Below are 13,970 nucleotides of genomic sequence, written 5' to 3'. Positions count from 1 at the left end.
TACCTGAAGAAAATGAAAACACTAATTTGAAAAGAAAATGCACCCCAACATTATTTACAATAGATAAGATATAGAAGCAACCTAAGTGTCCACTGATAGATGGATAAAGATGTTGTATATATGCACAACAGCATATTACTCAGCCCTAAAAAAAGAATGAAATCTTGCCATCTGTGATAACATGGATGGACCTAGAGCGTGTTATGCAAAGTGAAGCTAGACAGAGAAAGACAAAAACCCATATGATTTCACTTATATATGGAATCTAAAAAGCAAAACAAAACAGACTCATAAATACAGAATGTGAACTGTTTGTTGCAGAGAAGGGGATAGGGCTATGGGAAATACAGGTGAAGGGAATTAAGTGATACAAACTTCCAGTTAGAACATAAATAAGTCATGGGGGTGTAAAGTACAGCATAGAGAATATAATAAATGATATTTCATTAATTTTGTAAGGCAACAGTTGGTAACTACACTTACCATGGTAAGCTATTCATAATGTATTTAAATGTGGAATCAGTATGTTGTTTACCTGATACTAATCTTTCAACTTCAATTAGGAAGAAAATTATGTGTGGTGAAAGACACTAATTAGGCTTACTGTGATCATTTAACAATACATGCAAATATCCAATCATTATGTTGAACACCTGAAACTAATATAATGTACGTCAATTACACTTCAAAATCAATTAAGCTCTTTAACACTGGCCTTACTAATGTATTTTAATGTTTATTTACTTTGGGAGAGGGTGAGCAGGAAAGGGGCAGACAGAGGAAGGCAGAGGTAGATGGAGGGAGAGGCAGAGGGAGAAGCAGGGAGGGAGAGGGAGAGGCAGGGAGGGAGAGGGAGAGGCAGGGGGAGAGAGGGAGAGAGGGAGAGAGGGAGAGAGGGAGAGAGGGAGAGAGGGAGGGAGAGAGGGAGGGAGGGAGGGAGGGAGGGAGGGAGAGAGGGAGAGAGAATCCCAAGCAGGCTCCGCACTGTAAGTGCAGAGCCCAAGATAATGACCTGAGCAGATATCAAGAGTCAGATACTTAACCAACGGAGCCACCCAGGTGCCCCCCTAGTAATCGGACCAGTCTCCTCAGGCCAAGGCCAAGAAAAGCTAAAATAAGCAAATGGGACTACATCAAGCTAAAAAGCTTTTGTGCAGTGAAGGAAATTATCAACAAAATGAAAAGGCAATCTACTTAGTGTGAGAAGATATTTGCAAATCATATATCCAATATGGGGTTAATGTCCAAAATATATAAAGAACTTACACAATATAAAAACATTTTTTAAAGAGGCACAAACTTGAAAAGACATTTTTCCAAAAACATACAGATGGCCAACAGGCACATGAAAACAGGGAAAGACAAATGAAAACTACAATGAAGTATCACCTCATACATGTCAGGTTGGCTGTTATCAAAAACACAAGAAATAACAAGTGTCCTTAAGGATATGGAGAAAAGGGAACCCTCATACACTGTTGGTGGGAATGCAAAATGGTACAGGCAGTATGGAAAACTGTATGGGGATTCTTAAAAAATTAAACATAGACGTATCATATGATCCAGCAATTCTGCTTTTAGGTAGTTACGTGAAGAAAACAAAAACTTCAATTCGAAGAGATACATGCACCCCTATGTTCACCGCAGCATTACTTACAATAGCCAAGATGTGGAAGCAGCCTTCGTGTCTATCAGTAGATAAATGGATAAAGATGTGGTGTATGTGTATACACACACACATATATATACAATACACACATATACACAATGGAATATCGTTCAACCATACAAAAAGAATGAAATCTTGCCATTTACAACAACATGGATGGACCTAGAGGGTATTTACTGTGCTAAGTTAAACAAGACAGAGAAAGAGCAATACCATATGATTTCATCTACATGTGGAATCTAAAAAACAAAATGAATACACAAAACAAACAGAATCACTGACACAGATAACAAACTAAGTAACTATCAGTTATTAGTTGGGAGGGTTTGGGGGGAGCCGGTGAAATACATGAAGGGGATTAAATGACAAAAACTTCCAGTTATAAATAAGTCATGGAGATGTAATGAACAGCATAGAGTTTATAGTCAATAATACTGAAGAAAAAAAAAAAAAAACAGGAAGCTTACATACCAAAATGTTAAAAAAAGAAAAAGTTTCATAAGTACAGTGCCTACTGTGTGAAGTACTATAATATCCTTTGCCACATAAATCATCACATTTTAATGCGAGAATGCACACTCTCATCCACCTTATTTTTTAAAAAAAAGGAAAGCAAACAATCACTCACAAATTGCTTAGTGAACTAGATTAGGTCTTCAAAATTTTTTGCACCTATACTTCTAAAGATTTGAAAATTCCGTGAATATTTTTAAGTTGCAAAAGATATAATTTCTGGAGTACTAAAAAATTATATTTTCCTAGAACTGTTATGTCACTCTTTTAAAAGTGAACACAATAGGATGCAAATGCTGTAGTGATTTGATACTGAACATCTCCTTTTTAAAAAATATGAAAATGCTGCAGTAAGAAAGGTGGAAAATTTTACATTTTTGGAACTCCTTTTCATTCCACTGTGCACAGAATTTTATTCTAATGTAATTAAGTTTATACTTGGAAAACTTTTAGTGATCATTCTATCATATTTCTCCACGACAAAAATGTATAGAAATTCAAATTTAAAACTGTAAATTAAAACAATTCCTATGACCATAAATCCCTTAAGTGTTGAAAACTGTTATGTATTATTACAATTACTACAAACATGAAGTTAATTAAAACATAAAAATTTGCAAATTTTGATAGAAGCAGAAGAATGGATTATTTTGGAAATACTTCTCTCTTAGTGAGAGGAATGGTACCCCCTCATCTGTTTATGTATTTACTTACGCTAAGTATTACAACCAGGAAGTCAGAGTTCAGTGTAAATTCAATCGGGTTTTTGGGGGGTATAAATATTGAGACATACTGTTCGCATAACTAAGTAGATACGAAAGGAGTTCCATTACAGCCAGGTTTCTCAACGTTTTCAATTCCTGAGTTAACTACAAAAATCACACATGCACACTAAGATCTAGTATCAAAAAGCAATTTTTAGTCATCAACTAACTGACTTGATAAAACCTAAGCCAAATTTTCATTAGAAGATTCCCTAGTCATTTACCTTCTCAGGACTGAGACAGATGTACCATAGTATGATTCTGGACGGTGAGAATAGACCAACCCACTTCAACTAGTGCTTCAATCCTTTGTATAATAAATAACCTCACAAAATAGGGTTCCCAAAGGATGAGAATAAACCCTTAGGCGGTGGAGGAAATATATGTGTCTTCTTGACTGAACTGCCGTGAGGACGGAAATGTTCTACATCTGCACTGTCCAATGGGACACTAGCCACATGTGACTATTTCAACTTTAAAATTCGTAATGTTCAGTATTCAGATGAGGCTAGTAGCAACTCTAACGGACAGGACAAACCCTTCTCAGTGTGGTCAGCAGCTTTGGCCGACAGCTTGTTAGAAAGACATAACCTCAGGCCCTGCCTTAGATCTACTGAATCAGATTACACAGTTTAACAAAATTCCCAGGTGATTCAAATATACTCAGAGATTGAGAAGCACTGTGCTAGAAACCTCTAATTTGTACAGTTTTTCCTTATATTGACCAAAAAAGTGCTTCCACGAAACGCCATCCTTTGGCCTTCATTCTCCCTCCTGGCCACAAAGTGCAAAATCAAATCCTCCTTTCTAAGCAACAGTCCTTCCAAATATTTAAGCCCTTCCAAAAATTCTTCCCCCACCCATCTTTTCCTCTATCCCCACATCCAGTTTTCTCAGGGCTACATATGGACAGTGCCCCAAATTGGGCTTCCTGACTCTCTTGCAAAGCACGTGTCAAAGCAAGCGTGTCAAGGAGCAGGCTGCATTCTACATCCTGATAAAATAAAGGAAACAATTTTTCCTGTTTGTGGGCCCTGCTTCTGGGCTCCCAGGGAAGCAAATCCTCACCGCATGGGCTCTATTTCTGCCCAAAGCAGAACCTTGTACATCTGCTTCATGAGGGGGGGAAAAAAGCTTACAAACCTCCCTGGTTCCTAGGTTCCTATAAGATTAAAGTCATACAACCTTCTACATACTAAAAACCTAAGATTAAATCTGTAACTTTCTGAAATGCCTTTGGCCATGGTAATTCCTAACTCTTTATGTAAAAAAGAAAAAATGTATAACCCTGCACCAAATGTTCCTTCCCTGGAGCTCTCTCTTTGTGAAGACTGTATACAGAGCGGCTAACTTGGGTCCGAATAAAACTCTTTTCCTTTAAAATTTAAGAAAGGTTTGCTCATTTTGCATCAACATTCCGCAAAAGCCTAACAGTGCCTGGTCTCTGGGCTTCTCAAATCGACTCCCCAAGCCGACAGTAAGTAGTGTCGGCTGCCTGTTCGGCTTTCTTGCTCTCATCCACAGTCCAACTCCTTCACCCTCTCCACCTCCAGGTCCCCATTCCGACCACCCAGCCCGGTTCTTCCCCTTTCCCCGGCTGGCACCTGACTGAGAAGACGTGGTCGAGACACGATGCCGCGCAGATCGATGTAAACGGGGGAAGAGAGCCCGCTCTTCAGTACGAAGTTCCCAAATTTAAAAGCCTGCACGTCGTACAAACCCGTTACCAACGACTCCAAATCCGCTTCTTGGGCTGCCATGGCCACGCGCTCCCGGTCCTATTCTAAACTCCAAAGCGCGCCAGGCCTGCGGCGCCCCGATACCGTCACCCGAGAAAGCCCCGCCTCTTCCTCCCTGACTTCCGGCGGTCACGGCGCATCTCTGCCAGTCTAAAAGTAGCGCGGGCTGTCTTGTGGTGGAACCGAGGTGGATGCAGTGGCTTCTGCTTCTGCTGGCTGCCTCTGGATCGGGTCGCTGGAGTTCAAAGTTCCGAATACCTAGATTGACTCCCGAGTCATAAAGCCAAGGCTCTCTAGAGAGTTTGTGTAAATCCTGCCCACTTTGTAGCGCAATGGCCCCTTAATTAATCTACTTCCTGGCTGAGCCTGTCGTTAATCGCCAATGTTAGCCATGATTCCCGCCTCCCTCCCTCCGCGTACCTATCCCTGCCTCGACCCTGGTTTCTCCAAATAGACTGAAAGCTCTCGAAGACAGGGATACGTCTTAATTCTTGTTAACTTCATGGCATCTGGCACATGACAATGTCATAGCAATTCGTACATGGGACCATAAAGCTCTTAGGTAATTGTTTATTACCTCTTCTGTCGGAACTGTGTCCTGGAGGAGGACTTGTGTTAATTCCTGTTAGAATAGCTCAGCTGCTTGGCGCGTTGTAAGTGTACAGCAGATGTGGAAGGGAGGGAGGAGAAGAGAGGAGGATAAATTGCTCCGTATCAAGGTTATCCAGGAGGATAATCTTGCCAATCTGAAAATGCAAGCGTATTTGGTCCTTACAACTAAATCTCTGAATGTGGGGGAATTCCCATTATGTGTAGAAGGCAGTACTTTAAGGGAAATAACCCTTAAAACCATAGGGCTCATGATGGTTACTCATTAAAGTGATTCTGATTTCATTTCTATATTTCAATATTTCTAATGTCTGTATGTTCTCTGAAGAGATTGTGCTGACCATCCAGTATGAAGAACCCATGCTTTTGAGAGTTGTTTCTCATTTCAAATAAATACAGTAAAATTTTGATGAAAAGCCAAATGTTTATAACAGTTTTGTTCTTGTTGGCAAAGTAAGCTAATCAAAACACTTGATCTGTAATACTCTAGCTAGCCTCACTTAACCTTGGGTGGCTCACCCAGACCTGTTCATGTCTGTATCAGCTAATCCAGATTCTGAGAGCAGACCATGATTCAGCAGCACAAATTTCTGAGATCCAGCTCAGAAGGCCTGACAATTTTCTAAGAAAGTTGGCATTTGGAACACAAGGCTGAAGTTAACAACACACACCTGAGATTTACTTGACTTTTTTTCTTTTTTCCTTTTTTTCTGGGGGGGGGTGGGGAGGTAGGGAAATGCCTTAGGATACTTCTCCAGGCTGCAAAATTGTTGCTTTCTTTCCAAAATGCTGGGCAAAAAGTGTTGTAATAATAATGTGATATTTTCATCTTGTCAAAGGCTTTCATATATTTGGGAAAGAGAAAAAAAATTACTCTTTCCTTTGAACAATGGTTTTAATTAGAAAGAAAAGAAAAAGACCACCAGAAATAATATCTTTAGTATAGTGTATTTATAGGAATGCATAACTTGTGAGATGTACATTTTGAAGTTTCATCCATGACTTATAACATTTACTGTAGTAATAACAAGACAGAAGGTCATCACTTTACAACATTACACGTGAGTGATTTTGACTTACAAATAAAATATTTACAACCTACCTTTACAAAACGACATTGTGTGCATACAAAATGAACTGCAGAAAATTTTAAAAATAATAAGACAACCAAAAACCCAGAAGATACACTTAAGGCAGACCAGCAAGACACTGAAATAATTAAGGCTGTGGAAGTCTTCTGCACCTTGAAAATATAGAGCTATTTATCAATACTGTGGAGTGGTTTTAAATCAATTGTTACAAGCCTGATGGAAGTATGTACTTATATGTATATGTGTAATGGTCCCTATGGGGAAACCTATCCACTTATGGATAAGGCCCTTGATCTCAAGGGCCAGAGAAGCCACCCCAAACTCTCAAAAGACTTGGTGGGGATGGGTCACTCAAAACCAAGAGGTACCTATGCAGTTTGCAAACCAACTATTAATAATTCAAATATAAAGATACTCCTGACCCCAGGTAAACAGATAACCTAAATGATGGCCCCATTATGTTTCAGGCTTTGTTCACTTGGCTCTGTGGACTTTAAAGGACAGCAAGTAATTCCCAAATGAGTAGACCCTAACTCCACCCATCAGCCCTAATGGTTTTGAATGGCTCTAAGTGGTTTTCCAGTAGAAAAACTGACCGACCTGGGCTGTCTTCAACTGGATAGATTTCTGCATATGAGCAATAACATATACATACATATTATACACTATATACATGTACAGATGTACATATATCCTTATATTCCAACAGTTTGCACTTTGCTCACTACTGTTTTCTGACTAGGATCTCATTCTGACGGGTATGTTTAGTGTTTTTCACAGTCTTCACATTGGTCCTAACTACTGGTTTTACTCACCTTCCCCATAGAGCAGGCTGGAGTTTGGCAGAAACAGAAGTAAAAGCACCAGGGTCAAAAAAATCAGACACAGAGATGACAGATATGGCTTAAGTTAGTAAGAGGAGATATATGTTTTGTTAACTTCATAACCACAGTCTCTGAGAGCATGGTAACAGTCCCCATAATACTCCACGATGTGGATTCATCTCTTGATAGAAGTCAGGCATTGATGGAACTCTTAATGCTAGCTATCCCTGGGCTAGCAAATTAGCTTGTTAAATTTTATTTGCACTGTTTTCCCACTACCCATCTTTTTCTCAGCTATCCTCACCCTCTGAAATAACAGGCATCTGAATAAACAATTAATCTCAATCATTTGAATAAAACTAAATCTGACCACATTTTAGAATCTCCCAACAAACAGGCTGACAAAACACAATAGCCTATGAGTATTTCAGGCTTTCACGAGTATTAATTTCAAGATTCCCAAAAATGACCCTTAAAGATGAAAATTTGTCTTAAGAGTAATTGATTTCTCCTCTCCTCTAACTTCTACACATATGAAAAATGCAGAAATGCCTTTCATAGAAGATACAGCCTATGATATTTCTGTGTTCTATTTCTATATAGATTTCTCACATGAATAATATTTCCTATCAAAATGTCTAGGGCTATGCACAAATTTCAGCTCTTTCCAATCCTCTAGAATTAATGAAACAACTGAGAGCCTTATAGTTTTTAGAAAATAAATATTAACACGGTAGCTTCCCTTTTCTTAGTGGAGTATGTTTGAACTTTATCTTTTCTAAACCTGCCCCAGGTTTAATTGTTAATTTCCAAATGACCCCTAGACTTTAAATAGTTAAGAACAATCATAATGCGAATAAATCCACTGGAAGCCCACAGACAGTGTTAGCCTAACCCAGACTCCACAGACATGCTACACAGGAGAAAAAGGAATAAAGCCCACGTTCCTCAAAACCAAACAGGGGAGTGGTGAGTTTGCACTTTTGCCCTACTGCAGAGACCCCTTATGTTTGCAATATTTCCTCCTCTATCAAATTTGTGAGACCAAGTTTTAGTTAATACACAGAAATGACCACCACCTAGTTTATAACGTATTTGCTCCCTCATGTTCTCACAAATCTAAATTTCCATGCTCTTTCACATAGGCAAGCAAACAGGAATGACTAACTCCTGGGCACTAAATCATGGAGACTATAAGAAAGCAAATATGCTACTCCAGAAACCCTTAAGTATCTTAAAAAAGAGAGAGAGAGAGAGAGAGAGAAATCCAAGGTTTCCCCTCTAAAATCCAACAGTTCTATTCATTTCTACACCTGTACATGTAATTTGCTTCTTACGGTGGATGCCAGTGAGATTCTGAAGAAATGAGTTGTGATATCAGACAATATTTTATTCTTACTTCTGTCCTCCCAATGAGGAAAGTGGCTGTTTGGGTTCTTCTCTGTCAATGTTTCCCAAGCATATAGCTTGAGAAGAGAGAGCAGCAGCTGCTTTGGAGGGCACCCTAATCTGTGTCTGCCATCAGAAATACTGGAGAAAACAGTTTATTCACATAAGACCATCAGGTCTCCTAACCTTTTTCTGTAGACATGCTTTTTAAATGATTGAAATTACAGGCTAAGACCAAATAACATTTAGACAAAGAGCACCTGGTACTTCCAATTAAAATCAAATTACAGAATTTAATCTTACGAGTTTGCAAATGGTATCCTAAAACATGGATATTGAAAACCTGGAATGTTCAAAGTTACTATCAATAAAATTCTTAGCACTGGCAGTGTGTAGCACTTTAAAAAAATCAAAGTGTTTTTTTAGGCATCCCAACTATGCTATTTTCCCAACATTCCTATGAGATTAAAGTCCCTCCTCTCCACCCCCCCCCATCCCATTTCAACAATGGGGACATTTGGGACAGAAAAAAACAAAGACTTTCTGTAAGAAAGGACGAATCAGGAATAGCTGAGGTTGAAACTCAAGCATTCCTGGCCTCACCCTATATTCAGATGTTTTCATTTAAAAGATATTTTAACATAAAGAAAAAAAATGCTGCAGTATCAGTCTAAATACAATGAACTTCTTTATCTCCCCACCTCCCCTCTGAAAGGCACTACTATTTATAAAGGCTTTGTGAACAACAAAGCGGTGAAGCCAGCTTTTCCTCTGCTTCCTCTACTCACCCACGAGTGTTTATGGCTGTGAGAGTCCTGAAGGACACCTCCACATTACAATTTTTCTCTTAAAAATTTTCCCACATTCAGCTGTAAGTGGATATAAATCTATTTAATCTGAAACAAATGTAGAAGATGCAGTAAATCATGGTATCTTTAAAAAATTATTACGGGTTGTCCCTGATCTTTTCTTCTTTCTGCATCCCACCCTTACAAAACAAACCTCAAAACTCTATGCAATGAAAAACAACAAGCAAGAAACTTAGGACTTTCACCAACATTAATTTTTCCCATTTCAACTAGAAGCTCACTTTCACTAATTCCCAGTTAAGTTTTGATTTTAAGAACTGCGGTCGAAGTGGACCATTTTCTCTTCTTCCCCTCTCTACCAGAAAGTCATATCTGCTAAAACAGGTACAAGAAAGTGGTTACTAATCCTTTGTCCCTCACCATGGTTGCCCACAGCGCAACCTCAAGTACGTTTCCCAGCCCCACCTTCTGGGCTTCCTTGTTAAAGCCTTCCTTGTTATTTCCAACGCCCTGTGGAGAAATCTTGAACCAGGACTGCTCTCTTACTTGGGATAGCAGGGGAGTGAGCAGGGGCTTTGCAGACAGGGAACCTCTCTGTTAGTTTTCTTCCGTTATCAAACTATATAAAATACACACCCTTTCTCTTGGGGCCTCTATTAAATGAATTCTACTCTAATGATTGTACTTTGGCTCCAGTTAACAGAATCATCCTACTTTTCATTTCTATGTCCTGCTTGTCCTGTCTCCTCACTTCCCCAGCATGTGTACTTGCGGGGAGGGGAAATTTCACGCAACCCCACACCTGGGCTGTCCCAACTCTGATGTAAAAGCTGATATAAAACCTTTGGCTATAACGTTCTGTCAGCTGCCTTCCCACAACATGATTTCATGAATGCTCTCCTGTGCCCTCTGTGCACCACTGTCCGAGGCCCAAATCTTCTCCAGCAGAAACTCAACCCATCTCTTACATGGTCATACAAACTCAAAAGGACTCGGCAGAGAGTTCTTTAGTTGCTGTGCACAGTGGATGAAACAGACCTTGCCAAGCCACATTTTATGGGTATTTGGAATCCTCAGCACCTGCCCTCCATCCCGTGAAGCCCTAGGGACCAGGCTTTCTTCTTTTAGGCTAGATCTCACAATGAAGACATGTTTACTAAAAGGTTTTTTAGTAAATATGTTTTAAATTTTAAAATATTATATCAGATACTATTTGTATATACATGTAGGTTTAAACGAAGACTAGAGAGGGTTGGTCAAGGGCAGGGTCTGAGGGAGGGCACCTCGGTGACCCAGGGCCGTTCGAAACTAGGAACCAAATAACAGTCGGAATCAGTTTCCACGTATTTGGTTAATCCTAAAAATACGAAATGCTATCTAGTCTTATTGCTTGTACATTCTACTAATTGATTAATCTATAATCTTGGATGGGATGAGGTGGAGGGTGGATGAGGAAGTTGGCTCTGAGACCAATGGAAAAGACAGATGAGTATTTTTAATTCTATATTTCCGCTGTGGGAATAAGTGTTTTAATATATTAAAGTTCAGGCTTCATTTCCACCATTCTTTTTCATTTAGACAGATTTGTAATTCTATTTATCCTTCTTAAACTCTCTGCTTGCACTTTTGTGCAGCTCGATTTTAATTTTCTCAATCCTATCATAGGAGAGAAGCAATGCCATTAAACCTGATTGGAGGATAAACACTTGAGTTATATTTTTAAAATATTATTTGCATAATAGCAACTTTTAAAACACATCCTAGAAAACAAAGGGTGGGTCATGTACCAACACAGAAAACCCAAAATTGTTCCTCAAAAACAAAGAAAGAAAACAACCATGAAATGCCCAGGTTGAAGTTTTTTTTTTTTTTTTTTTTTCCCCCACTAGCAGGGGAAAGGGCAGTTCAGAATCACTGTGTGTGGAGAATACATGCCAGAAAGCAGCATTGGCCTCAAAGTGCAATGAGTCCTTTTGGTCCAGGGAAATAGCGGCTGAGTGGTGACAGGTATTGCAATCACAGTTGAAACTCAATGCTCTGTTAGAGTGATATATCAGATTTTATTCCATGGCTTCAAAAAGGACTTGGGACCAGGCCTTTAAAAGGCCTATATGGCTGCCTCCTTTTGGTAAGCACCCCTTAGCTTCCAGAAGGGGTTAGAAATAAAGCAAGCCAACTTTCTGAGGACTGCCTTCTACAGCTGTAGAAGAAGTCAGAAAGTGTCGTTACGTTGTTCTTAGGAACCGTAGGAAAGGTTTCTACTTGCCCTTCTGTATGAACCTGTTATATTCATTACCTAGTTCAGACCGAGTGTAGACATAAAAATAACCCCAAAACTCTTACTGTATTTGGACTTCTTTTCTGGCAGGCTTGCCTGCCAGATGAACTCTGAGCTGCCAGTGAATTTGGGGGTAGCATTTCATATACAGAACCTATGTTAATCAAATACTTGTGACTGAGAGAAAAATCTTCTCATTCACGGACTGCAAAAGGGTAACATTGCTTTCTCTTAATGCACGGGTTCTGGTAAAAGATTTCTATACAAGATTTATAAAATGCTCTAAAAAACTTGTCATCTAATTGTGCTTAGTCAAAACAACGTAATGCTTCGGTAAATAAATTACTGTCTTAACTGGAGCACTCAAAGTTACTTATGATTGATTTCATATATACCTCTATATTATAAAACTCTGAAACCTGAATGGGATATATTTTACTGTATGTGTATATGTATCCTATTAAGAAACTATATCTAAGTAATCTAAACCAGAATAGTTGGCATACATGATGTCTCTGTTAAATAGAACTTTTTGCTTAAAATTTCAGCAGAGTTAGAAACCTTTTATACTCACTACAGTGAGCTTTGGGTTTGCCCGGTTAACCACTCATTTTGGAACACTCTATTAAAATTGTCTAACAGCTAATATTCTTGTCCTCCTTGGCCCTCTCTTTAATGCTTTGGGTGACTCTTTGCATCTTTACCTCTTCCAAACGACCTTCTGAAATGTCCCTGGATTTAGGGTAATTTTACGGCTGCCCAGACCCTGAATAACCACTGACGAGGTTTAAGAGGTACATCGCTCGATCCAGAGAACTGCATGGAGTGAACTAACAGAATTATTTACAGACATTCAGTCTTGCTTTGGTTCACACTGCACTTCCATGTGAAACCCCAAGGGCCAGGAGATGGCTATGTCCCTTGGTTTACTCGGTTGACGATGTAGCTCTTGACGTTGGGGATAGGCCGCACGTCGTTCTGATGCTTGCGGCGTTCTATGAAGCACGCCAGGCGGGAGGTGTCCAGGGGGATCTTGGAGTAGCTGCCATTGTGGGGCTGCAGCCAGGGATGCTGCAGGCAGGTGGCTGCCGTGGGCCTCCTCCGAAAGTCTTCCTGTAGGATCACATTGATGAAGTCTCTGGCGGCATTGCTCACACCACAGAAGTATTCGTGCGGGAAGCTGAAGTCCACCCTGCACACATTGATACATGTCTCCTCTTTACTCTCATCCAAGAAGGGGGACACCCCACTCAGCATGACATATGTCAGCACCCCGATGCTCCAGATATCTGTGCCCAGGGAGACGGGGATGCCTTGGATCACTTCTGGGGCAGCAAACTCGGGGTTCCCCAGCAGGTGGTGGATGTGGAAGTGGCCCGAGATCTGGACGGCATCCTCCAGGTCGATGAGCTTCACTCGAGGTACTGGAATGCGAAGGTCGATGAGCAGGTTTTCCGGCTGAGGAGACCCAGGCGTGAGGGAGAAGAGAAGGCAAGTTCAGCTCTCTGACTTGTCTTTACTACCAGTACGACTCTGGTGGTTCAAACACGGTTCTGCTATTCTTTGAAAAAGCCTATAGAGCATGAGAAATTGCCCATGCAAAGCGCACAGGGGGCTCCAAACTAGACTAAATTCGGAGTTTGGGTGGCAGTTCAGAGAAGCTGTTTGACATTGAAAATCATGTCTTCTCAACCACCCCTTACTTCTGCACTGATTCAGAAAAAAAGAATGAATTATTCATTTTGGAAAACAGAGCCTTCTTTGGGAGCACCGTCAAAAAACTGAAATTTACTGGCTTCCTTCTAAAATGTTAGACGAAGTGGTAAAAGCTTCCCTACCTTCTCTCACCCCGGATGTCACTGTGACCCTGGTGAGTGCTCATAATTCACGAGAAACACACTCAAATTGTGTGACAACCCAGTTTCTGTTTACTATTCCTAAGGATTCTAATCTAAGGAAATGAAATGAATTAGAATGTACATCTCTCAAGGGTAATGATGAACAGGCCATCTCCCTGCAAGGGTAGCTATTTCTTATTACCTTGATGTCCAAATGGGCCACCCTGCAGTTGTGAAGATACTGCAGAGCTTCTATGATGTCTCGGATATAGAAAGCTACTTTCTCTTCCATCAGCTCATCGTGATGCATAAGGTAGTCTAAGAGCCGGCCATCATCCATCCTGGAAGCAGGGAGGAAGGAAAAGGCAGATACGTTTGGAAAGAAATGGAAAAGTAACACAATACAAATCCGCAAGAGCTCTAAAATCTCTCCTATCCCCCTTAGAA

The 13,970-nt window shown here is 40.2% G+C and overlaps 2 protein-coding genes across 4 annotated transcripts in view; both read right to left on the bottom strand.

Moving 5' to 3' along the window:
* UMPS (uridine monophosphate synthetase) overlaps nt 1–4,795 on the bottom strand; it is a 32,477-nt gene extending 27,682 nt beyond the window's left edge. The window contains exon 1 of one of the 2 annotated variants that reach the window (XR_007457499.1): nt 4,551–4,795. Coding sequence is in view for 1 of the 2 variants with exons in the window: in XM_049629461.1 (XP_049485418.1) it covers nt 4,551–4,706 (156 nt within the window). In the remaining variant the exon portion in view is untranslated. The remainder of the gene's footprint in view (nt 1–4,550) is intronic. The other variant, XM_049629461.1, reaches the window with a different exon arrangement.
* Nucleotides 4,796–10,601: 5,806 nt separating this feature from the next.
* LOC125921791 (kalirin-like) overlaps nt 10,602–13,970 on the bottom strand; it is a 117,138-nt gene continuing 113,769 nt past the window's right edge. For both annotated transcript variants that reach the window (XM_049629459.1, XM_049629460.1), the window contains exons 26-27: nt 13,726–13,864; nt 10,602–13,143 (exon numbers count right to left, since the gene is read on the bottom strand). In XM_049629459.1, coding sequence (XP_049485416.1) covers nt 12,598–13,143; nt 13,726–13,864 — 685 coding nt within the window. In that variant the 3' untranslated portion in view covers nt 10,602–12,597. The remainder of the gene's footprint in view (nt 13,144–13,725; nt 13,865–13,970) is intronic.

This window comes from Panthera uncia, chromosome C2 (assembly GCF_023721935.1).
Source record: "Panthera uncia isolate 11264 chromosome C2, Puncia_PCG_1.0, whole genome shotgun sequence".
NCBI classification, from domain to species: domain Eukaryota; kingdom Metazoa; phylum Chordata; class Mammalia; order Carnivora; family Felidae; genus Panthera; species Panthera uncia.
The sequence above is the reverse complement of the archived record's forward strand: the minus strand, read 5'-3'. Positions and strand labels throughout refer to the sequence as shown.